The sequence below is a fragment of the Uloborus diversus genome, chromosome 7, assembly GCF_026930045.1.
Source record: "Uloborus diversus isolate 005 chromosome 7, Udiv.v.3.1, whole genome shotgun sequence".
In the NCBI taxonomy this organism is placed as follows: Eukaryota; Metazoa; Arthropoda; class Arachnida; order Araneae; family Uloboridae; genus Uloborus; species Uloborus diversus.
Window position 1 is genome coordinate 1,363,030 of NC_072737.1, and position 26,397 is coordinate 1,389,426.

A 26,397-nucleotide genomic window follows, 5' to 3' on the forward strand; every position below is an offset into this window, starting at 1 on the left:
TTTTTTACATGGCATCCAGATTCGTAAAATTACATTTAGAAAAATCAGAAGCATATAATAATAATAGTAATCAAAAAAAGGAACATTTACAACCGAAATTCAAGTTAAAATTTTTCAGGGACCATGTAGAAACTGAGATAGAAACATATCGCCCTACCAGAAGAACATGACTTATGGTAATTATTGAAGCAAAAACCAGTATATATTTAATCCTTTGATTGCTATTGAAAAAAAATAAGGAAATAGTACATTTTCATATGTAAAAACAATCTACAAAAGCTCCTAAAATTTCAGCAAAAAAAAAAAAAAAAAAATATATATATATATATATATATATATATATATATATATAAAGTCGCTATATATGGCCCCTGAAAACCAGTAGCGTAAAGTTTACCACCTGTCACTCCTGGTTTGACACAACAACTCTTCGTTTCAAACCTCGGTGAATATTGGTTGTACTGGTGCGAATTGTTTCGTGCTTGAATTATTTTTGATGCTTTGTCACTAAATATCATTTCAGGGATCCGGGGGACATATAAAAAGTTAAACTAAGTATTTTTTCACTTTTTTTTTTTTTGCTTCTAACTTTTAATATATCAACCTCTGCACCTCATTTTGATCGTTTTTGCAACTGGGAGTGTGCATCTAGGATTAACGGTTGGGAAAATAGAGGGCTTGCAGGTGAAACGAGGAAACGCTAAATATCTATCTAATTTGCTTCTACCCATATCTATCGATTTATACATCTATTTTTAACTCTTTAAATGTCTTGTTTTTTATTTATACTTATTCATTTAAATCCATCTATTGATATTTATTTATCTACAGGGTTTCCAAAAATGGCTGATACATTTGAAAAACCAACAAAAACTAAACGGGCAGCAATAGAGATATACCGTTTGTTACATTATGCTTGAGACAGCAGAAAAGTTTCAGACAGAAAAACTTTCAAAATTAGTTACAATGTTCCTTAACAGATGGCGCTGCAGGTATACAGAAGAGGCTGCAGGAGTGTCTACCTGAAAATTTACTGTTTTTCCAAGCCATATTGCAAATAAACAGTGTATTTCTGTCGCTGCCCGTTCAGTTTTTATTGATTTTTTCAAATAAGCCTGTCATTTTAGCGATCTTACAGACTGCGTTTTCTTTTATACGTTTCCAACATAGACTAATAATAAGAGTAGACCGAGCTTTCCCAGACTTGCTGATGAAAAAAATGGGTTCATGGATACATCATGTGACTGGTGGAAGGCTTGGCGAAAACTTTGGCAGCATGGTTGCTAGATGGCAACATTATCTATAGTTTGGCACTGGACATGTATTTTAATACGTAATGTGTTTTCATTTTAAGTTTTTTTTCTAGGTGCAGAGATTGAACAGTTTTTCTTTTAGTTTTGCATTATCTTGACATTAGTAATTAGTTTTTGATCGCAGTTTTCAGTAACTTTTATTTCATTTGGAACTGCTAAGTCAGCGTTGGCGTGAATGGAATGGCGTAAACGTTTTGCGTTAACGCAAAAATGTACTAATCGGTATCTTAAATTGAAATTGTAGGTAAAAATTTTACCGTTTGCCGATTCTTTTTCGGCGCTTGCATCTTTAATTGCTTAGAGAGTTATTGAAATTGACTAAAGAAAGTGCACAGTACTATCTAAACGAAAAATTCACTATATTAACAAAATATTTACATCTTAGAATAACAAATTTACAAATCGGACTCCATAAAAGATCATTCTTCCGTGTTCCATCCATTCTATTTATTTTATTTCTCTCGGGCGTTGATCGTCTGCCACGATCAACGGCCGCTGTTGCTAGGATATCCACCAGTCACATGGTTTGGTTTATGAGCAGCTAAAGGGTTGCCATAGCTCGGTCTACTCTTATTATTGGTCTATGGTTTCCAAATACCTGCAGCGCCGTCTATTGAGGAACATTGTAACTAATTTTGAAAGTTTGCCTGTCTGAAAATTTACTGTTGTCCCAAGCATAATGCAACAAACGATATCTTTCTATGGCTGCCCGTTTAGTTTATATTTATTTTTCAAACGTATGTCATTTTCGGAACACTATTTGTACCTATTTCTCAATTAAAATCAATCAACCAATATCTATCTGCATATATCCCCCTCTTAAAAATGTTTCGGCCCCCCCACTCACCGGGGAAGCCCTTCCCCCCGTGGGGGGTTCCGACGTTGAGCTCCTCCTGGTCCGAGAACAGGTCTCCGTCGTTCTTGTGCCACACCTCCTTGGGCTTCTTCTTGGCCAATAGCGAGCCGTCGTAGGTCTGCTTGAAGGTGTCCCCGTACCTCGGCGGTGGCAGCACCTGATTGGGGGACTTTTCCTCCGAAGTCGAGTGCACCTTGGTCTTCAACTTCTGCCAGCTCTTCTCGAAGTCCCTGCAGGGGGTGAATGTATGGGAAAATATTAATTTCATGAAAAGAATTGTGAGCATATCATCTGTGGAAAAAAACCTCTGCCCCCCCCCCAAAAAAAAAAATCCGTAAAAATAATTTGAAATACTTTTAAATAGTTATTTTAATCATCAATGAATTTAACTAATTAATAGAAATTGAAAAAGTATATCAATAAATATTAGGCGGAGTGGAAAGAAATATCGTTTTTTTTTCAAATAAATAGTCAATCAGCATCTTTTTCCCATCAATGTGCAAATTTCCGATCCCGGGTCAACAGGGGTGCCCAAACCCCCTAAGGGGAGACTGCACCCCCTTAATATAGCAAAGCCCCCTCCCCCAAAAGTAAGAGCCTCCCAAAAAATAAGAAAAATACCCACAAAACAAACCCCTCTAAAAATTTCAATGGCGCAGTCTGCGCCATGACCCCCCCCCCCCTTAGGTAGGCACTCCTGCGGGTCAATAAACATAAACTGGTTTTGAAACAAAATATCATGGGTTGGCGTTGTGGATACTAGCCAAACTCTCGGGTTATTTTCTCGTAAAAGTGCAGTAGCAATAGGAACAAAGGAAAATCAGATGGTGCAATGTCAGGTGAGAATATTTCAGCGATTGTCAACAGAAAAAGCATGATTCTGAAACATGATTGTGCGAAACCACACAGGTAAAAACGAACCATGGTGAAAATGAATCAATGCCAGTGGGTCGCCCCCCCCCCCCACCGTACTCTCACGATATTGCACCACCTGATTTCCTTTTATTCCGATCTCTGTGGGACATAAACCATGAAAATTTATCTAAGATCCGAAATGACGTCTCCAGATTATTTGTTCCAAAACCAATTGATTTTTATCCATCGCGTTTAATCCAATGGCGTTTAATGCCATTTTCGGGCCCTAAAACGAAAATTCGAACGGTTCGGTACTTTTTTGGCGTTCCAATGCCCCCCCCCCCCCCTTACGTTCCTTCTCGGGTGCTCACGTATCTCCCTGCCAAATTCGGTCGCGATAGGACGTAAACTGTGGATTTGTATTGGGAACATATATACACACATACTATATACACTCATATATATACAAGATGTTCTGTTTTAACCTGCAAGACCTTTAGTCCTAGATGTGTACTTCCAATTGCACCAAATGTTCAAAATCAGATGCAGGGTTAAGATATAAACTTTGAAGCAAAAATAAAAATGAGTCAAAAAATACAAACTTTAACTTTTTATACGGACCCTAGGTCCCCTAACTAATATTTAGAGAAATAATCTCCATTGAAAACTATTACTAACACAAAAAACTGGACATTTGTGCGACCAAAACTCAAAGAGATATTCCAGTTTAAAGTTTTAAGGAACCATACAGAAGATGAGATTGGAACTTATCGCTCTTTCAGAGAACGACAGGTCGTCAAAGTAAGAAAAACAAGGTATTTGTATTTTTAATTGTTATTAAAAAAAGAATGCAAATGTTATGCCGTGATACACAAAAACATACTACAAAACCTCGAATTATTTGAAAAATCACACTCTACGTACACATGTCATTTTAAACACTTGTTAACCACTATATTTTCCCCCCTAAAGGTGTTATTGACGGTGAGTGAGAAGTGGTGTAAGTCACAAAACGCTGCGTTTCAACTCTCGGTGAATATTGGTCGTACTAATTTCAAACGTTTGTGTTGGAATTATTTTTCAATGGAGATTATTTCCCTGAATATATGTTAAGGCACTTGGGGCCCGTATAAAAAGTTAAATTCTGTATTTTTTGACTCATTTTTATTTTCGCTTCAAAGTTTCAATATTTTAACCCTTCATCTGATTTCGAAGATTTTTGCAATTGCAAGTATACATCTAGGACTAAAGGTCTTGCACGTTAAAATGGAACAAACTGTACACAAATATATTCTCTGTATGGCCAAGTTCTCAACTGAAACTTGGTGAGCCAAACATTCCATTTCAGCGTCAGCCACTTGTCGACAGAAAGACCATTTTATTTCCACCTCTGCACATAAAATTAGGTCTCATGAAACAATTTGTCAAAGCTTTGTCAATTGAAGGAGACTGCTTCAGGTATCCCATTTCGACATCTCTACCCTTTCATTTGAAAGATAAATTCCGGCGTTTTTTACGGTTCACAGATTCAGCAGATTGTTGAAGCTGAAAGTTTCGTAGGAACAATGTTATAAATTCAAATAAATGTCCTACAACTTGTAGAAAGCTTCCAAATGTTTGGTTCCCCACATAAGCACCCAATTGCATTTTTTGCACAGTCATCTTTGCAACTTTCCCGAAAAGTTTTGGTGCAGTCAGGGATAATGCAGACAGGGTGAGATATTCCACCAAGATTTTAAGGTCATAGAGACACGATTTCAAGGTAGGTGGGATGTTCATATGATGGCAGGCTATTGCTGGAGCACTAAGAGAGAATGTCCAAAGATTAAACACTCCAGAAAAAGATATAGGCGAAAATTTTTACCTTTGTATAAATACACAATTTTTACTTGCAGTAACTATTATAGCCCTTGTATGAATAAAATTGCTCATCATAAATATTGCATTTGGTAAATTTTTACTTTTTTTTCTTCTTATATGCAAAATTTGTACGACTTTTGATGGTATCCTGTAGTTTGAAAAGTTGGCGTGATAGAAACAAGTTCTGGATCCAGAGCCAAAAGTTAGTTGAAAACAAGTTACAGATTTAAGACAACGAAATTAATGTAATCGTATTTTTTTTTTACGATTACTATAAGCGTCAATTCATTATGAAACAAAGTGATCTTTCTGGTTTTTATTAGTGCTTACCAAATAGAACGTGGCTAAAGCGCACAGTGCTACCTACCTCTTACGCTATACTAATTGGAACCTCTCAAATTTAGAGGCCACACATCTAAGAACGACTTTAGGGTTTTAATAATGTTCAATACTTTTTTGATCAATCAACTCACATAAGTCCCCCTGAGCTCGAGAAAGGTTAGAAAATTAATGAAATAAAAAAGTCTAAATTTTGAGTCAGAGTTCTTGACCTAGTATTTCATTTTCAAAAATTTAACATCTTAGGTTAGGAAAATTTTTAGAACATCGTAGATTTTTGAAGATTTTAGAGAAAATTAGTAAACTGGTAAAAATTATTTTGAACTTTTATAAGTAGCATTCCAATGGCGTGAATAAGCTCAAGACAGTACCAGGTTGAAATGTAGGAGTGGATGCGGTAAAATGAGAGTGGGCAAGTTCTCTAATATGTAATATAAAATGAATGAAGAATCAAAAATGAGTGGTATTATGAAACAGGGTTGGCAAAAACCCGGGTTTTTTCAAAAAAGCCCATGGACCCAGGGTTTTTTGGGTTTTTTTAAATAAAACCAAAAAAAAAAACCCAACTAAAGCTGGGTTTTTTTTAAAAGAAATGTGGGTTTTTTGTCTTTTTTTAGAGAAAATGTGGGGTACTTGTAGCATATTGTAGAGTAAGTATATGGACAAAGAACAAAAATGTCTTGGGGTAAAAAAAGCTGGAAAATTCAGCGTTTTCTGAAGAAAAGTAAAAAGGACTACAAAGCCCAAATATAGTGAAGTTTCAGATTTTTTAGTTTCCATGATTACCAACAGTTAAGGCAAAGTTACTTTTCGAGTGATAAATCTATTGTTCGTTTGTTCGCTTTTAATTACTACATTTTTTTTTTTTTTTTTACATTTTACTTTATTGTATTTCATTTTATAATGCAAAACTACTGTAGAACCTCAAGTGGTTTAAATCCCTTTTTACTGAATTCCAGCTTAATCAAGACATTTCTTTGAATTTTATGTTGCCCGTTTTTCTATTTCTATGTACAGAGTAAGAAATATTAAACTTTTTCGTAAGATAATGAAAATACTGTACATCCTAATCTGTTTTCTGTCTGACCGTTTGTAAAACCTGTTAATTTCTAAAAAATATACCTTGTTTATTCAAGATTTGTGACGTGTTGGTTTGCAGAAAATAATTCACATGAAAGCTTTTTAGCTTTTAGCTCGAGTAGGTACAATCTACAAATATTGAGAAAATCAGAGGTGACAGGACTTAGTCAAGATAATTTGAGTTATTTTTGACCAGTTAAAGAAAAAAGTTAAATATATTTATTTGAAATCTTTGAAGTATTTTTTTTAATGCCGTTAAGAGTTAAGAAATGCTATTAAAGTTCAAAATTCATTTTTATGTCCATTGTCTGTGGTGAAGACCAAATAAAAAAGGAGTTTAAATTGTAAAAGTATTTAAATTAATTAATTTTTAAAAAAAATTCTCAGAAAATTTTAAAAAACCCAAAAGTGGGCAAAATAATGGGTTTTTTTTAATGGGTTTTCCAAAAAAACCCATTGGGTCCAACCCAATTGGGTCCAATCCGGCCAACCCTGTTATGAAATGAATGATGTCCAAGTAGTAAAACCACATAGCAAATAAAAACTGGCCGACAAAGGCGGATGCAATTGGAGTTTGAAATGCGTACAAAACTGGGGCTGATGTGTAAAAGCGTAAAAAACAGCTAAAATGCATAAATTTTGTGCCTAATCTTTTAAGAGTTGGCGAATATGACTCTGGATTTTAGGAAGGAATCTGGTAATGATTTCAGGAAGGAATGCTTGGTAAGTATATGTTGTTGACTGAAAAGCCTTGAAATCATCAGCTACTTATTTGGGATGTTGGGAGAAGCAATTAAGAAAAAAAAAAAAAAATAGTCAAACAGCGAAATTGAAGTATCAATATTTATACGCAAGAACTTCTTGTTCTATATTAGCAACTAGTGGTACGACTTTGCCCGTAATAGAAAAATTAAAAGGTTGTTTGGTTCGCCTGTGTATTTACAAATAATGTATGATGAATTTTCAGGCCAATTGGGTTGTGCCCATGTAACGGTTCCACGTCATGATAATTTCGTAATTTACTCTTCCATCTTATGATAATTTTGCTTCGGATAATGTTCTTAAAATTGAAATAAAAGAAGAAAAAAATCGAATTTTTGAAAAATCGCTTCGAGGTGCACACCCCCATGCTACAAACTAACTTTGTGCCAAATTTCATGAAAATCGGTAGAACGGTCTAGGCGCTATGCGCGTCACAGACATCCTACAAATACCCTACAGACATCCAGACATCCTCCGGACAGAGAGACTTTCAGCTTTATTATTAGTAAAGATATCGCTGAAGTCGTATGCTTTACCTGCATGTTTGCTTTGTATACTTGTGTTATGCTTTATTTTACAAACGTGAAAAAGAAAAGTTGTATGAAAAGTATAGAATTGAGTATGGAGGAAATATCTCCCTAACAGTACGTGGTATAAATAATTATATAATATTTCATTTAAGCGTGGAACTGACCTGTTCGGGAGAAGTTCATCTGAATCTAGGGAAGTCTTGATGGGAATTTTTTCGGTGGGTACTGGAATGGGCAGCGGCTTGGTCGTCTGTCGGGCCTGAATGTATAGCGGGACTCGTCCGAGAGTACTGAATTCCACAATGGTGTCTTCGGTTGAAGAGGGTTTTCCTTTGTGACCTAATAAGAAAGAATATGTGCATAACTGAAACGTATTTTCGCAAGTAGAGTAACAAACAATTTCTGTGCAATGACAGAGTCTGATTACATGGCGATGTCTTGAAACGTATTTTCGCAAGTAAAGTAACAAACAATTTTATTTTCGCAAGTAAAGTTACAAACAATTTCTGTGCAATGACAGAGTCTGATTACATGGCGATGTCTTGAAACGTATTTTCGCAAGTAAAGTAACAAACAATTTCTGTGCAATGACAGAGTCTGATTACATGGCGATGTCTTGAAACGTATTTTCGCAAGTAAAGGAACAAACAATTTCTGTGCAATGACAGAGTCTGATTACATGGCGATGTCTTGAAACGTATTTTCGCAAGTAAAGTAACAAACAATTTCTGTGCAATGACAGTCTGATTACATGGCGATGTCTTGAAACGTATTTTCGCAAGTAAAGTAACAAACAATTTCTGTGCAATGACAGAGTCTGATTACATGGCGATGTCTTGAAACGTATTTTCGCAAGTAAAGTAACAAACAATTTCTGTGCAATGAGAGTCTGATTACATGGCGATGTCTTGAAAAGTATTCTAGCATTTTCAACTATTTGCTGCATTTTAAAAATGTTTCAGTATTTTCAGTGAATTGAACATTGCGTGCCATGTTAGGTCGCGCATTATCTTGTTGGAATGTAATATGGCCGAGGGCAAGCGCTGAACGTATGGGAATGTTAGGACCACGGGCTCCAAAGCAATATATATGTTGCGCTGGCTGTTCAGAGTATTGTCAATGTGTACTAGAGGGTGCGGTAATAAAATTCAATACCACCCTAAATATAACATAACAACTCCAGGGTCCCCGTACTACCACTATGAGTGTTTAAGGTATCTAAGGACCTTTAATCTTCAGAATTTTCGATTTTCTGGAAAAAATATATGTTATGCATAATTTTATTCTGAACAATTTGATACCTTATTTATTACCATACGCCAAAAACTTTTCGAGTTATTGTAAAAATGCGTAAACTTTCCCCGTAGAGATTTATGTTAACAGCAGCTGTTTAAGCCTTTTTTTCTCAGGTGCCGATTTCTTCGGTTTTCTCGTTTTGCGCGCATGATATTTCAGAAAGTTTTTTATATATTTCCGTAAAACTTTTCATGCATGTTTGTCTGATACATCTCAATGATCTGAACCTAAATTTCAACTAAAAAATTAAAGTTAATATTTAAAAATAAATATTTTTTTACCCAAAATTTTGGAAATTTTCGATATTAACTTACCAAATTTCAAAAAAATAAATAAATAATTTAAAAAAAAAATAAATAAATTTAGGTTCAGGTCATAAATATAAACCAGATAAACATACATTAAAAGTTTTACGGACATATATAAGAAACTTTCTGAGATATCATGCGCGCAAAACGAGAAAACCGAAGAAATCGGCACCTGAGAAAAAGAGGCTTAAACAGCTGCTGTTAACGTAAATCTCTACGGGGAAAGTTTACGCATTTTTACAATAACTCGAAAAGTTTTTGGCGTATAGTAATGAATAAGGTATCAAATTGTTCAGAATTAAACTGTGCATAACATATATTTTTTCCAGAAAATCGAAAAATTTGAAGTTTAAAGGTCCTTAGATACCTTAAACACTCATAGTGGTAGGGTCGGTAAGTTGATACACTCTACATGCTGTACATAATGCAATGAGATACCGGGTGCAAGACCAGTGTGGCGATGCATAACGCAGCAGTTCAGCAGCCTCACACCACTGTGTCTCCAAACTCGAATCCGACCATCGTGATGTTGCAGGCAGAAGCGGGATTCGTCAGTTAACGCAACGTCGTTCCATGTCAGCCATCCCTCGCACCATTGGCTCCACAGACACCTGTGGTTTCCTGTCAAGGATAAACGAAGCAATGGACGCCAAACACACGGCGACGAATGGTACGAGCGGACACCGAATGATGTGTAGCAGACTGAAACTGTTCTGCTGTGCTTAGTGATGTTGCTGTGCAATCCATCACTGCCATACGCAACTGTTCAGCAGCATCTCGCCACTGTGTCTCCAAACTCGAATACGACCATCATGATGTTGCAGGCAGAAGCGGGATTCGTCAGTTAACACAATGTCGTTCCATTCCGATGTCCAGGTCATTCATCCATCTCACCATTGGCTCCGCAAACGCCTGTGGTTTCCAGTCAAGGATAAACGAAGCAATGGACGCCAAACACACGGCGTCGAATGGTACGAGCGGACACCGAATGATGTGTAGCAGACTGAAACTGTTCTGCTGTGCTTAGTGATGTTGCTGTGCAATCCATCACTGCCATACGCAACTGTTCAGCAGCATCTCGCCACTGTGTCTCCAAACTCGAATACGACCATCATGATGTTGCAGGCAGAAGCGGGATTCGTCAGTTAACACAATGTCGTTCCATTCCGATGTCCAGGTCATTCATCCATCTCACCATTGGCTCCGCAAACGCCTGTGGTTTCCAGTCAAGGATAAACGAAGCAATGGACGCCAAACACACGGCGTCGAATGGTACGAGCGGACACCGAATGATGTGTAGCAGACTGAAACTGTTCTGCTGTGCTTAGTGATGTTGCTGTGCAATCCATCACTGCCATACGCAACTGTTCAGCAGCATCTCGCCACTGTGTCTCCAAACTCGAATACGACCATCATGATGTTGCAGGCAGAAGCGGGATTCGTCAGTTAACACAATGTCGTTCCATTCCGATGTCCAGGTCATTCATCCATCTCACCATTGGCTCCGCAAACGCCTGTGGTTTCCAGTCAAGGATAAACGAAGCAATGGACGCCAAACACACGGCGTCGAATGGTACGAGCGGACACCGAATGATGTGTAGCAGACTGAAACTGTTCTGCTGTGCTTAGTGATGTTGCTGTGCAATCCATCACTGCCATACGCAACTGTTCAGCAGCATCTCGCCACTGTGTCTCCAAACTCGAATACGACCATCATGATGTTGCAGGCAGAAGCGGGATTCGTCAGTTAACACAATGTCGTTCCATTCCGATGTCCAGGTCATTCATCCATCTCACCATTGGCTCCGCAAACGCCTGTGGTTTCCAGTCGAGGATAAACGAAGCAATGGACGCCAAACACACGGCGTCGAATGGTACGAGCGGACACCGAATGATGTGTAGCAGACTGAAACTGTTCTGCTGTGCTTAGTGATGTTGCTGTGCAATCCGTCACTGCCATACGCAACTGTTCAGCAGCATCTCGCCACTGTGTCTCCAAACTCGAATACGACCATCATGATGTTGCAGGCAGAAGCGGGATTCGTCAGTTAACACAATGTCGTTCCATTCCGATGTCCAGGTCATTCATCCATCTCACCATTGGCTCCGCAAACGCCTGTGGTTTCCAGTCGAGGATAAACGAAGCAATGGACGCCAAACACACGGTGTCGAATGGTACGAGCGGACACCGAATGATGTGTAGCAGACTGAAACTGTTCTGCTGTGCTTAGTGATGTTGCTGTGCAATCCATCACTGCCATACGCAACTGTTCAGCAGCATCTCGCCACTGTGTCTCCAAACTCGAATACGACCATCATGATGTTGCAGGCAGAAGCGGGATTCGTCAGTTAACACAATGTCGTTCCATTCCGATGTCCAGGTCATTCATCCATCTCACCATTGGCTCCGCAAACGCCTGTGGTTTCCAGTCGAGGATAAACGAAGCAATGGACGCCAAACACACGGTGTCGAATGGTACGAGCGGACACCGAATGATGTGTAGCAGACTGAAACTGTTCTGCTGTGCTTAGTGATGTTGCTGTGCAATCCATCACTGCCATACGCAACTGTTCAGCAGCATCTCGCCACTGTGTCTCCAAACTCGAATACGACCATCATGATGTTGCAGGCAGAAGCGGGATTCGTCAGTTAACACAATGTCGTTCCATTCCGATGTCCAGGTCATTCATCCATCTCACCATTGGCTCCGCAAACGCCTGTGGTTTCCAGTCAAGGATAAACGAAGCAATGGACGCCAAACACACGGCGTCGAATGGTACGAGCGGACACCGAATGATGTGTAGCAGACTGAAACTGTTCTGCTGTGCTTAGTGATGTTGCTGTGCAATCCATCACTGCCATACGCAACTGTTCAGCAGCATCTCGCCACTGTGTCTCCAAACTCGAATACGACCATCATGATGTTGCAGGCAGAAGCGGGATTCGTCAGTTAACACAATGTCGTTCCATTCCGATGTCCAGGTCATTCATCCATCTCACCATTGGCTCCGCAAACGCCTGTGGTTTCCAGTCGAGGATAAACGAAGCAATGGACGCCAAACACACGGCGTCGAATGGTACGAGAGGACACCGAATGATGTGTAGCAGACTGAAACTGTTCTGCTGTGCTTAGTGATGTTGCTGTGCAATCCATCACTGCCATACGCAACTGTTCAGCAGCATCTCGCCACTGTGTCTCCAAACTCGAATACGACCATCATGATGTTGCAGGCAGAAGCGGGATTCGTCAGTTAACACAATGTCGTTCCATTCCGATGTCCAGGTCATTCATCCATCTCACCATTGGCTCCGCAAACGCCTGTGGTTTCCAGTCGAGGATAAACGAAGCAATGGACGCCAAACACACGGTGTCGAATGGTACGAGCGGACACCCAATGATGTGTAGCAGACTGAAACTGTTCTGCTGTGCTTAGTGATGTTGCTGTGCAATCCATCACTGCCATACGCAACTGTTCAGCAGCATCTCGCCACTGTGTCTCCAAACTCGAATACGACCATCATGATGTTGCAGGCAGAAGCGGGATTCGTCAGTTAACACAATGTCGTTCCATTCCGATGTCCAGGTCATTCATCCATCTCACCATTGGCTCCGCAAACGCCTGTGGTTTCCAGTCAAGGATAAACGAAGCAATGGACGCCAAACACACGGCGTCGAATGGTACGAGCGGACACCGAATGATGTGTAGCAGACTGAAACTGTTCTGCTGTGCTTAGTGATGTTGCTGTGCAATCCATCACTGCCATACGCAACTGTTCAGCAGCATCTCGCCACTGTGTCTCCAAACTCGAATACGACCATCATGATGTTGCAGGCAGAAGCGGGATTCGTCAGTTAACACAATGTCGTTCCATTCCGATGTCCAGGTCATTCATCCATCTCACCATTGGCTCCGCAAACGCCTGTGGTTTCCAGTCGAGGATAAACGAAGCAATGGACGCCAAACACACGGCGTCGAATGGTACGAGCGGACACCGAATGATGTGTAGCAGACTGAAACTGTTCTGCTGTGCTTAGTGATGTTGCTGTGCAATCCATCACTGCCATACGCAACTGTTCAGCAGCATCTCGCCACTGTGTCTCCAAACTCGAATACGACCATCATGATGTTGCAGGCAGAAGCGGGATTCGTCAGTTAACACAATGTCGTTCCATTCCGATGTCCAGGTCATTCATCCATCTCACCATTGGCTCCGCAAACGCCTGTGGTTTCCAGTCGAGGATAAACGAAGCAATGGACGCCAAACACACGGTGTCGAATGGTACGAGCGGACACCCAATGATGTGTAGCAGACTGAAACTGTTCTGCTGTGCTTAGTGATGTTGCTGTGCAATCCATCACTGCCATACGCAACTGTTCAGCAGCATCTCGCCACTGTGTCTCCAAACTCGAATACGACCATCATGATGTTGCAGGCAGAAGCGGGATTCGTCAGTTAACACAATGTCGTTCCATTCCGATGTCCAGGTCATTCATCCATCTCACCATTGGCTCCGCAAACGCCTGTGGTTTCCAGTCAAGGATAAACGAAGCAATGGACGCCAAACACACGGCGTCGAATGGTACGAGCGGACACCGAATGATGTGTAGCAGACTGAAACTGTTCTGCTGTGCTTAGTGATGTTGCTGTGCAATCCATCACTGCCATACGCAACTGTTCAGCAGCATCTCGCCACTGTGTCTCCAAACTCGAATACGACCATCATGATGTTGCAGGCAGAAGCGGGATTCGTCAGTTAACACAATGTCGTTCCATTCCGATGTCCAGGTCATTCATCCATCTCACCATTGGCTCCGCAAACGCCTGTGGTTTCCAGTCGAGGATAAACGAAGCAATGGACGCCAAACACACGGCGTCGAATGGTACGAGCGGACACCGAATGATGTGTAGCAGACTGAAACTGTTCTGCTGTGCTTAGTGATGTTGCTGTGCAATCCATCACTGCCATACGCAACAGTTCAGCAGCATCTCGCCACTGTGTCTCCAAACTCGAATACGACCATCATGATGTTGCAGGCAGAAGCGGGATTCGTCAGTTAACACAATGTCGTTCCATTCCGATGTCCAGGTCATTCATCCATCTCACCATTGGCTCCGCAAACGCCTGTGGTTTCCAGTCGAGGATAAACGAAGCAATGGACGCCTAACACACGGTGTCGAATGGTACGAGCGGACACCCAATGATGTGTAGCAGACTGAAACTGTTCTGCTGTGCTTAGTGATGTTGCTGTGCAATCCATCACTGCCATACGCAACTGTTCAGCAGCATCTCGCCACTGTGTCTCCAAACTCGAATACGACCATCATGATGTTGCAGGCAGAAGCGGGATTCGTCAGTTAACACAATGTCGTTCCATTCCGATGTCCAGGTCATTCATCCATCTCACCATTGGCTCCGCAAACGCCTGTGGTTTCCAGTCGAGGATAAACGAAGCAATGGACGCCAAACACACGGCGTCGAATGGTACGAGCGGACACCGAATGATGTGTAGCAGACTGAAACTGTTCTGCTGTGCTTAGTGATGTTGCTGTGCAATCCATCACTGCCATACGCAACTGTTCAGCAGCATCTCGCCACTGTGTCTCCAAACTCGAATACGACCATCATGATGTTGCAGGCAGAAGCGGGATTCGTCAGTTAACACAATGTCGTTCCATTCCGATGTCCAGGTCATTCATCCATCTCACCATTGGCTCCGCAAACGCCTGTGGTTTCCAGTCGAGGATAAACGAAGCAATGGACGCCAAACACACGGTGTCGAATGGTACGAGCGGACACCCAATGATGTGTAGCAGACTGAAACTGTTCTGCTGTGCTTAGTGATGTTGCTGTGCAATCCATCACTGCCATACGCAACTGTTCAGCAGCATCTCGCCACTGTGTCTCCAAACTCGAATACGACCATCATGATGTTGCAGGCAGAAGCGGGATTCGTCAGTTAACACAATGTCGTTCCATTCCGATGTCCAGGTCATTCATCCATCTCACCATTGGCTCCGCAAACGCCTGTGGTTTCCAGTCAAGGATAAACGAAGCAATGGACGCCAAACACACGGCGTCGAATGGTACGAGCGGACACCGAATGATGTGTAGCAGACTGAAACTGTTCTGCTGTGCTTAGTGATGTTGCTGTGCAATCCATCACTGCCATACGCAACTGTTCAGCAGCATCTCGCCACTGTGTCTCCAAACTCGAATACGACCATCATGATGTTGCAGGCAGAAGCGGGATTCGTCAGTTAACACAATGTCGTTCCATTCCGATGTCCAGGTCATTCATCCATCTCACCATTGGCTCCGCAAACGCCTGTGGTTTAAAGTCGAGGATAAACGAAGCAATGGACGCCAAACACACGGTGTCGAATGGTACGAGCGGACACCGAATGATGTGTAGCAGACTGAAACTGTTCTGCTGTGCTTAGTGATGTTGCTGTGCAATCCACCACTGCCATACGCACAACCTGCCTGCTATTACTCCTTCGTGGCAGAGGCGTATTTGAATGTGAAGCCGCTCCGGGCTTTTGAAATTGGCCGCCCTCAAGTTGTGTTAATTTACAGAGGTGGGGGAAAAAATCACGATTTCTTTTTAATACTTAAATCTGATTTTTTTTAAAAATTTGAATCAGCTTTTTTTTAAATTTAAATAATTTTTTAAAAATGAAATCTGGTCAAAATCAAATTTGAAATGCAATAATAATGATCAACATTAAACTAACAAAACTATAATCGCTAATTCCAAGTAATAATAATTATCGTTTCGAAGCATTTTATTATAGCACTTCATTTACTTTTTTTAATTAATGATATTTTTATTTAATTAATTATTTTTTTTTATTCCCTAAGATTTTTTTTTATTCATAAGAATGTCAAACTTTAAAAATAACAGAAGTTTCTGAAGTTTTAGATATGGCTAAATGTAATGTAATAATGTACTGTTATACAGTTAGCAAATTGCAATTTAAAATTGATTTCAGATGCGAAAGAGGCAATTAATAGGGAAGTTGCAACCTATTAAATGTTCCTATTTTGGCTATTGGATATTGTTAATTGACCCTCAACACTAAAACATTCACCATCGCCGAATTTTAAAACACCGTGGTTGATTTTTAGTGAATTTTTAAAAATCCACGCGCAAAATACGCGCTTCTGAAACGTCACGAGCCTACGTCACAGGGCGCGAATGGGCAGCCTTCCGCCGAAGATCCCTTGTTTTCGCTACGGACATTTTGAGCGCGCTGATATTTTTATTTTTTAGAAATTCAATAATCCTTTTGAACACACTATGGAGACCGGATTCGTTAGAGCACAATCTAAATAATCCTCCTCATGTAACATCAACGATGATATTCGAATATTTCCGAGAGGATGAGAGGTTTAATGTTCCAGAAACGTGAGGAGTTAAATGCGAGGAGATAAGCCTTTTACGTTTCGTCTTCGAAGTCGAATGCTTGACCTTCGGCTTCTCCCCTATCGGAAGAGCGCATGACGTCACTTCCTATGCCATCTGACGTCACAGGCGCTTGAACTTTAAAAATTAATTAAAAAAAAAAAACTACTTATCGTATCGCAAAAATTTTTTCGCCTATGATGTTCATACATGTTACTCTATCATATAAAAATAAAATTGAAAACTTCCCTATTATATGTATAGTTAGTACGTAAATATAAAATTGGTTGGTCATCCTATGAAAGAACCGATGAAAGGCACTGCTTCATGGGGGGGGGGGGGGGGGGGTAATCGAGGTGGTTGCGATCGGCTCCGTCGTTTCTCCCTACATCCAGCGATTACACGATAGCCGATTTCTCTGAAGACTCATTCGCAATCCCTTTAGGCCACTATTCCTCCTCACTCGAATTCAGAAACTTGGTCGATTTCGATTCCGAGTCACAACTGACTACAACTGTATTTATGTAGAGGACTGCATACTAAGTGCCTTGCCTCCATTATTTTTTTATACCGATAGCTGGCAGCACCATCACCAGATCGAACAGTTAATGAGAATTTAGAACTAGACCGGGAGCTAATAGCTACCTAGTGCTAGCACACCCAGAGGTATCGTCTCACTTGGAGGACATTGAGACCACGAGCCTATTTAACGTCGCCCAGTCCCCTTTAATGACGACGGTGGGTCTTCGACCGCCGAGGTTCGAACTCAGGACCCTCCGGCTCCGAATCCGACACTCTACCGATCGGGCTACCACGGCCCAGAAACTTGGTCAAAAGACGTTTAATGTCTTCTACGAGGCATAGGTTAGCAGCTTACAACCACCAAAAACAATTTCCGTACTTAAAATCGCCAATCTGTTCTCTCTCATACAGCGGGGGGTGGTTGGCGCTACGGTCGCCCGTTGTGTGCACCTCCGTTTCAGTGCTAATGATCAGCATATTCGTTCGGGAAAGATGCAAAATGTAAATTTCACATGATTTGCAAGCTTTCTTCAGAGTGTTGCATTTTGTGAGATGCACATGTTTAACCATGGCCCACTTAATTCTTATAGGCCGTGACAATCGTTGAAACTCATGGCAACAAAGGCCCTGTTTATGCACACTCCGGCTTCGCCCCGGGTTGAAGCGGAAGGTGGATAAAAGGGGGATTGCAGCCGGGTTGATGGGAAGAGCCGTTTTTGTCAAATCGTGGATTCTCCTTTACGTTCCCTTACGCTTTCGTTTCAGCGCTATCCCATCGAATGCTGCAGTTGGATTTTTCCATAATTAGAAGAAATTAGTTTCGAAACAAAATCACCAACGCAAAAAGAACACGCACAACACCAAAATAAATACACACGCGGAGGAGAAACGTGACCACGCAATGCACTGTGGGAAAAATCCGCCAATAATCCTTCAATGTAGGTGGAGGGAATTCCCTTCTGTATTGAACGCGGCTTGAAACCGGGTTGGATGCATAAAACGGCCTTATTCCGCGAATCCGGGTTGACGCCGGGTTAAATCCAGCTGCATAAACAGGGCCAAAGAGGGCGCTACAGGGAACCCCTGTGTGGAAAACGCCTAAGAAATGAACTATACTAAATTGTTAAGTTTCTCTAAATTAGCCGAACTCGCACAACTCGTGGCAGTTGTTATCAGTATGTATCAGTCTTTAGAGTTTTATCGCTGTATGTAACAGTTCACAGTCCTCCACATTTCGCGCGAGTTCGTTACAGAAATCATCATGTTGTGTTTGTTAACGAACAAGTTTTGTTTGCAACTAACATTGTAGTTTATGTGTTACAATTAAATTGTTCTCAGTTAAAAGTTCAAGTGTTTATCCAAGTTGTTTGTGTAACAATTTCTACACGAAGGAATAGAAGGAATATCCGAACACCATAGTTCAAATGATTTCATTGCCCTGCGACTTTTGGAAGCGTTGAAGAAGTAAAATGTATGGTAAGATTTTTTGAATTTAGAATCTTACTTTGACGCGCAACACCCTGTTTCCATTACGGTGCCATTGATTGGTAGATGCACGAGCTGCATCGGTTTAACACAGAACATAGACTAATAATAAGAGTAGACCGAGCTATGGCAACCCTTTTGCTGCTCATAAACCAAACCATGTGACTGGTGGACATCCTAGCAACAGCGGGCGTTGATCGTAGCAGACGATCAACGCCCACGAGAAATAAAATAAATAGAATGGATGGAACACGGAAGAATGATCTTTTATGGAGTCCGATTTGTAAATTTGTTATTCTGAGTTGTAAATATTTTGTTAATATAGCGAGTTTTTCGTTTAGATAGCATTGTGCATTTTCTTTAGTCAATTTCAATAACTCTCTAAGCAATGAAAGATGCAAGCGCCCAAAAAGAATCGGGAAGCGGTAGGATTTTCACCTACAGTTTCAATTTAAGATACCGATTAGTATTTTTTTGCTTTAAATCAAAACGTTTACGCCATTACGTTCACGCCAACGTTGACGTAGCAGTTCCGAATGAAATAAAAGTTACTGAAAACTGATCAAAAACTAATTACTAATGTCAAAATAATTCATAACTAAAAGAAAAACAGTTCAATCATCTCTGCACCTTGGGGAAAAAATTATAATAAAAACACATTACGTCTTAAAATACATGTCGAGTGCCAAACTATAGATAATCCTGCCATCTAGCAACCATGCTGCCAAAATTTTTGCCAAGCCTTCCACCAGTCACATGATGTATCCATGAACCCATTTTTTCATCAGCAAGTCCGGGAAAGCTCTGTCTACTCTTATTATTAGTCTATGACACAGAAAAATCATAAATTGTCAAGGCCCGTTAAGCGTCAGCGCCATCTAGTGGGGCCATGGTCAAACTAATAACCACCTTCTTTAATGCGGCAGGGGTTAAAAAAATCAGTCCTTATTGGGAAAACAGGGAAAATAAGGAGCACTGCGACTTCTGTAGGAAGCGAAGCGAGCACCCACCGAAATTCTGGTGGCTGTCCTGGTTCCTGTGAACGTTCGTCTTGTAGTGGTACTGCCGCCGGTTGTCCTCGAAGGTGTCCTGCGCACTGTTGTCCGCTGTCCTGGGTTTCTGCGTCACCTTCGGCTTGGGGTAGACGAAGGGGATGCCGGGACGCCTGTTCTCGTGACTCAGCTTCTCCTCCATGGTCCGGTCCACCCCCTTGCCGCCTGAAACAGACGATTATAATCATCACCATGTTGCCAAACGTTAGACGCGTAAAGAAAAACTTTTACATTTTTTTGACTTTAAGCCAGAATAAATCAATAAATAGGGAAGTTTTCGATTTTTTTCAATTTTATTTTTATATGATAGAGTAACGTGTATGAACATCATAGGTGAAAAAATTTTTGCGATACGATAAGTAGTTTCTTTTAAATTAATTTTTAAAGTTCAAGCGCTTGTGACATCAAATGGCATAGGAAGTGACGTCACGCGCTCTTCCGATAGGAGAGAAGCTGAAGGACGTGCAAATTCGACTTCGAAGACGAAACGTGAAAGGCTTATCTCCTGGCATTTAACTCCTCGCGTTTCTGGAACATTAAACCTCTTACCCTCTCGGAAATATTCCAATATCATCATTGATGTTACATGAGGAAGATTATTTAGATTGTGCTTTAACAAATCCGGCTTCCATAGTGTGTTCAATGTGTTCAAAAGAATTACTGAATTTCTAAAAAATAAAAATATCAGCGCGCTCAAAATGTCCGTAGCGAAAACAAGGGATCTTCGGCGGAAGGCTGCCCATTCGCGCCCTGTGACGTAGGCTCGTGACGTTTCAGAAAAGCGCACTTTTGCGCGTGGATTTTTAAAAATTCAGTAAAAATCAATCACGGTGTTTTAAAATTCGGCGATGGTGAATTTTTTAGTTTTGAGGGTCAATTAACAATATCCAAAATATGAATATTTAATAGGTTGCAACTTCCCTATTGTATCCAATCTTTTTCGGGAAATACTCCCTAACTAAGAAAATTTGTGTCAAGCATAATTAAAAAAGTATAATTAAGATATGAAAATTCGTTAAAGCGAAATATAATTTAAAAAAAAACAGTTCTTATTTTGCCACGACAAAGAGTTTTCTTAACGAATTACACATTAAACATACATTTATGATATTTTTAAAAATATGTCGCAAAAAAGATGTTCAGCATGAAAACCTGCATTTTCAGCTACCATCTCTGATCGTACAGCATGCTCTACAGTTGGCCGCAATATGTCTCAGAAGAGTTACAAATGTTTTCTTTAAAATCAAGTAAAGTTTTTTAGTTGTCACGACTAATGAGACATTTCGAAATCCCCCAAAGACAAAAGTCAAGTGGATTGATATCTGGGGATCGGGGAAGTCACAGATCACGAAAGTGGTGGCTGATATCATGTTCCTCTGTGAATAGATATTTTGAGGATGTCCTAGAGACGATGCCGAGAGGAGCTCTATCTAGAGGAAGAAGGTAAACAAGATTGTTTATAAAATAATAAACATTCCATTAAATGGGCACTTCATCTGAAAAACGCCCTTTTGTAGAGTGATAATCATTTAATTTGACGTTAACATTACTAAAAAAAAGGGGCTTACAAAAGTGAAAAAGTTGCCACCATTTTTTGTGACTTTAGTAGCCAATCGCTGGAATTCAGAATTCTTAATCTGGAATTTTTCGGGTATGAATTCAGTGTGCCTATTTTATTCTAAAACAGCTCAAAATCTAACTCTCCAGAAATTATGTTAAAAACTTTTCCTTTGCGTATTTGTGCCGAAATAAGTGCAGGCATCGAAAGGAGCATGGAAAAATAGGGGAGAGAAAAAAAAACTTTCAACAGATTTTGAACTCCAACTTACAAACTTTGTTTCCATTTACCTCTTTTGAAAGTAATAAGAAATTAGTTTATATTTACTCCTTTTGAAACTAATCAATTTTGTTTCCATTCACCCCTTTTGTAATTAATGAAGTTTGTTTCTAATTACCCCTTTTGTAACTAATAAAGCTTGTTTTCATTTACCCCTTTTTAGAACTAATTAAGTGCTACAAATTACCTATTTTGAAACTAATCAATTTTGTTTATATTTACCACCTTTTGTAACTAATAAAGTTTGTTTCTATTTACCCTTTTTGAAACTAATAAATTTTATTTCCATTTTACTCTTTTGAAACTATTAAAGTGACAAAAACCATTTACACATTTTTAAAACTAATAAAGTGTTCCCATCTACCTCTTGAAAAAACTAATAAAATGTTTCCTTTTACCCATTTTGAAACTAACAAAGTGTTCCCATTTACCCCTTTTTTGAACTAATAAAGTGTTCCCATTTACCCCTTTTTTGAACTAATAAAGTGTTTCTAATTACCTATTTTGAAACTAATCAATTTTGTTTATATTTACCACCTTTTGTAACTAATAAAGTTTGTTTCTATTTCACCCCTTTTGAAACTAATAAAATTTATTTCCATTTAACCCTTTTGAAACTATTAAAGTGACAAAAACCATTTACATATTTTTAAAACTAATAAAGTGTTCCCATTTACCCCTTTTTTGAACTAATAAAGTGTTCCCATTTACCCCTTTTTTGAACTAATAAAGTGTTCCCATTTACTCCTTTTTTGAACTAATAAAGTGGTTCTTTTTTTTTTGTCGTGTCCATGGACAATTAAATGGCTCCGTGTGTCTTCAAGACCGCGTCCGCTAGCTGCAACGCATCTGTGCTGTAGAGGACCTCTCGAAGTTCTGAAGCCAGTGGCACCATACCCAGCTGCAGAACATGTGGGATAAAGGCCGGGCACTCAAGAATGTGATCCGGAGTCAGTTGGGCATCGGTGCAGTTCTTGCAGGGAATATAAGTTCTCGTTTTGTCGGGAAGAATTTTCATCCCTTTATAGTGGTTTATTCTTAATCTTGCAATTGTAGATGTTAGAATTCTGGGGCAATCAAAGTCGGTGATGAGGACCTATTTTGAAACTAATCAATTTTGTTTCTATTTACCCCTTTTGAAACTAATAAAATTTATTTCCATTTAACCCTTTTGAAACTATTAAAGTGAAAAAAACCATTTACACATTTTTAAAACTAATAAAGTGTTCCCATTTACCTCTTTAAAAAACTAATAAAGTGTTTCCTTTCACCCATTTTGAAACTAATAAAGTGTTCTCATTTACCCCTTCTGTAACTAATAAAGTATGTTTCCATTTACTCCTTTTGAAATTATAAACTTTGATTCCACTAACCCATTTTGAAACTAATCGAGTTTGCTTCCATTTACCCGTTTTGAAACTAATAAAGTGTTCCCATTTACTCCTTTTGAAATTATACACTTTGATTCCACTAACCCATTTTAAAACTAATAGAGTTTGTTTCCATTTACCCATTTTGAAACTAATAGAGTTTGTTTCCATTTACCCATTTTGAAACTAATAGAGTTTGTTTCCATTTACCCATTTTGAAACTAATAAAGTGTTCATTTACTCTTTTTGTGTATGTTTCCATTTACCCCTTTTGAAATAATAAACTTTGATTCCACTAACCCGTTTTGAAACTAATAAAATGTTCCCATTTACTCTTTTTGTAGCTAATAAAGTATGTTTCTATTTACCCCTTTTGAAATTATATACTTTGATTCCACTAACCCATTTTAAAACTAATAGAGTTTGTTTCCATTTAACCATTTTGAAACTAATAGGGTTTGTTTCCATTTACCCATTTTGAAACTAATAGAGTATGTTTCCATTTACCCATTTTGAAACAAATAAAGTGTTCCCATTTACTCTTTTTGTGTATGTTTCCATTTACCCCTATTGAAATAATAAACTTTGATTCCACTAACCCATCTTGAAACTAATAGAGTTTGTTTCCATTTACCCCTTTTGAAACTAATAAAGTGATCCCATTTACCCCTTTTGTAACTAATAAAGTAAGTTTACCCTTTTGTAACTAATAAAGTATGTAACTAATTAAGTATGTGTTTCTCCCTTTGAAATTATAAATTTTGATTCCATTAACCCATTTTAAAACTAATAGAGTTTGTTTCCATTTACCCCCTTTGAAACTAATAGAGTATGTTTCCATTTACTCATTTTGAAACTAATAAAGTGTTCCCATTTACCTCCTTTTTAGGCATGTTTCCATTTACCCCTTTTGAAATAATAAACTTTGATTCCACTAACCCATCTTGAAACTAATAGAGTTTGTTTCCATTTACCCCTTTTGAAACTAATAAAGTGATCCCATTTACCCCTTTTGTAACTAATAAAGTAAGTTTACCCTTTTGTAACTAATAAAGTATGTAACTAATTAAGTATGTGTTTCTCCCTTTGAAATTATAAATTTTGATTCCATTAACCCATTTTAAAACTAATAGAGTTTGTTTCCATTTACCCCCTTTGAAACTAATAGAGTATGTTTCCATTTACTCATTTTGAAACTAATAAAGTGTTCCCATTTACCTCCTTTTTAGGTATGTTTCCATTTACCCCTTTTGAAATTATAAACTTTGATTCCACTAACCCATTTTGAAACTAATAGAGTTTGTTTCCATTTACCCGTTTTGAAACTAATAAAGTGTTCCCATTTACTCCTTTTGAAATTATACACTTTGATTCCACTAATCCATTTTAAAACTAATAGAGTTTGTTTCCATTTACCCATTTTGAAACTAATAGAGTATGTTTCCATTTACCCATTTTGAAACTAATAAAGTGTTCCCATTTACCCCTTTTGTAAGTACGTTTTCATTTACCCCTTTTGAAATTATAAACTCTGATTCCACTAACCCATTTTGAAACTAATAGAATTTGTTTCCATTTACACATTTTGAAACTAATAAAGTGTTCTCATTTACCTCTTTTGTAACTAATAAAGTATGTAACTAATAAAGTAAGTTTATCCTTTTGTAACTAATAAAGTATGTAACTAATAAAGTATGTGTGAAATTATAAGCTTTGATTCCACTAACCCATTTTAAAACTAAAAGAGTTTGTTTCCATTTACCCATTTTGAAACTAATAGGGTTTGTTTCCATTTACCCATTTTGAAACTAATTAAGTGTTCCCATTTACTCCTTTTGTAAGTATGTTTCCATTCACCCCTTTGGAAATAATAAACTTTGATTCCACTAACCCATTTTGAAACTAATAGAGTTTGTTTCCATTTACCCATTTTGAAACTAATAGAGTTTGTTTCCATTTACCCATTTTGAAACTAATAAAGTGTTCCCATTTACCTCTTTTGTAACTAATGAAGTATGTTTCCATTTACTCCTTTTGAAATTATAAACTTTGATTCCACTATCCCATTTTGAAACTAATAGAGTTTGTTTCCATTTACTCATTTTGAAACTAATAGAGTATGTTTCCATTTACCTATTTTAAAACTAATAAAGTGTTCCCATTTACCCCTTTTGTAAGTATGTTTTTTTATTTATCCCTTTTGAAATAATAAACTTTGATTCCACTAACCCATCTTGAAACTAATAGAGTTTGTTTCCATTTACCCCTTTTGAAACTAATAAAGTGATCCCATTTACCCCTTTTGTAACTAATAAAGTAAGTTTACCCTTTTGTAACTAATAAAGTATGTAACTAATTAAGTATGTGTTTCTCCCTTTGAAATTATAAATTTTGATTCCATTAACCCATTTTAAAACTAATAGAGTTTGTTTCCATTTACCCCCTTTGAAACTAATAGAGTATGTTTCCATTTACTCATTTTGAAACTAATAAAGTGTTCCCATTTACCTCCTTTTTAGGCATGTTTCCATTTACCCCTTTTGAAATAATAAACTTTGATTCCACTAACCCATCTTGAAACTAATAGAGTTTGTTTCCATTTACCCCTTTTGAAACTAATAAAGTGATCCCATTTACCCCTTTTGTAACTAATAAAGTAAGTTTACCCTTTTGTAACTAATAAAGTATGTAACTAATTAAGTATGTGTTTCTCCCTTTGAAATTATAAATTTTGATTCCATTAACCCATTTTAAAACTAATAGAGTTTGTTTCCATTTACCCCCTTTGAAACTAATAGAGTATGTTTCCATTTACTCATTTTGAAACTAATAAAGTGTTCCCATTTACCTCCTTTTTAGGTATGTTTCCATTTACCCCTTTTGAAATTATAAACTTTGATTCCACTAACCCATTTTGAAACTAATAGAGTTTGTTTCCATTTACCCGTTTTGAAACTAATAAAGTGTTCCCATTTACTCCTTTTGAAATTATACACTTTGATTCCACTAATCCATTTTAAAACTAATAGAGTTTGTTTCCATTTACCCATTTTGAAACTAATAGAGTATGTTTCCATTTACCCATTTTGAAACTAATAGAGTATGTTTCCATTTACCCCTTTTGTAAGTACGTTTTCATTTACCCCTTTTGAAATTATAAACTCTGATTCCACTAACCCATTTTGAAACTAATAGAATTTGTTTCCATTTACACATTTTGAAACTAATAAAGTGTTCTCATTTACCTCTTTTGTAACTAATAAAGTATGTAACTAATAAAGTAAGTTTATCCTTTTGTAACTAATAAAGTATGTAACTAATAAAGTATGTGTGAAATTATAAGCTTTGATTCCACTAACCCATTTTAAAACTAAAAGAGTTTGTTTCCATTTACCCATTTTGAAACTAATAGGGTTTGTTTCCATTTACCCATTTTGAAACTAATTAAGTGTTCCCATTTACCCCTTTTGTAAGTATGTTTCCATTCACCCCTTTGGAAATAATAAACTTTGATTCCACTAA

The 26,397-nt window shown here is 38.3% G+C and overlaps 1 protein-coding gene across 1 annotated transcript in view; it reads right to left on the reverse strand.

Annotated features, from left to right (window-relative positions):
- LOC129226157 (protein madd-4-like) overlaps positions 1–26,397 on the reverse strand; it is a 125,670-nt gene that overhangs the window by 32,518 nt on the left and 66,755 nt on the right. The window contains exons 12-14 of the mRNA XM_054860757.1: positions 19,627–19,833; positions 7,760–7,934; positions 2,161–2,399 (exon numbers count right to left, since the gene is read on the reverse strand). Of these exons, the coding sequence (XP_054716732.1) occupies positions 2,161–2,399; positions 7,760–7,934; positions 19,627–19,833 (621 nt within the window). The remainder of the gene's footprint in view (positions 1–2,160; positions 2,400–7,759; positions 7,935–19,626; positions 19,834–26,397) is intronic.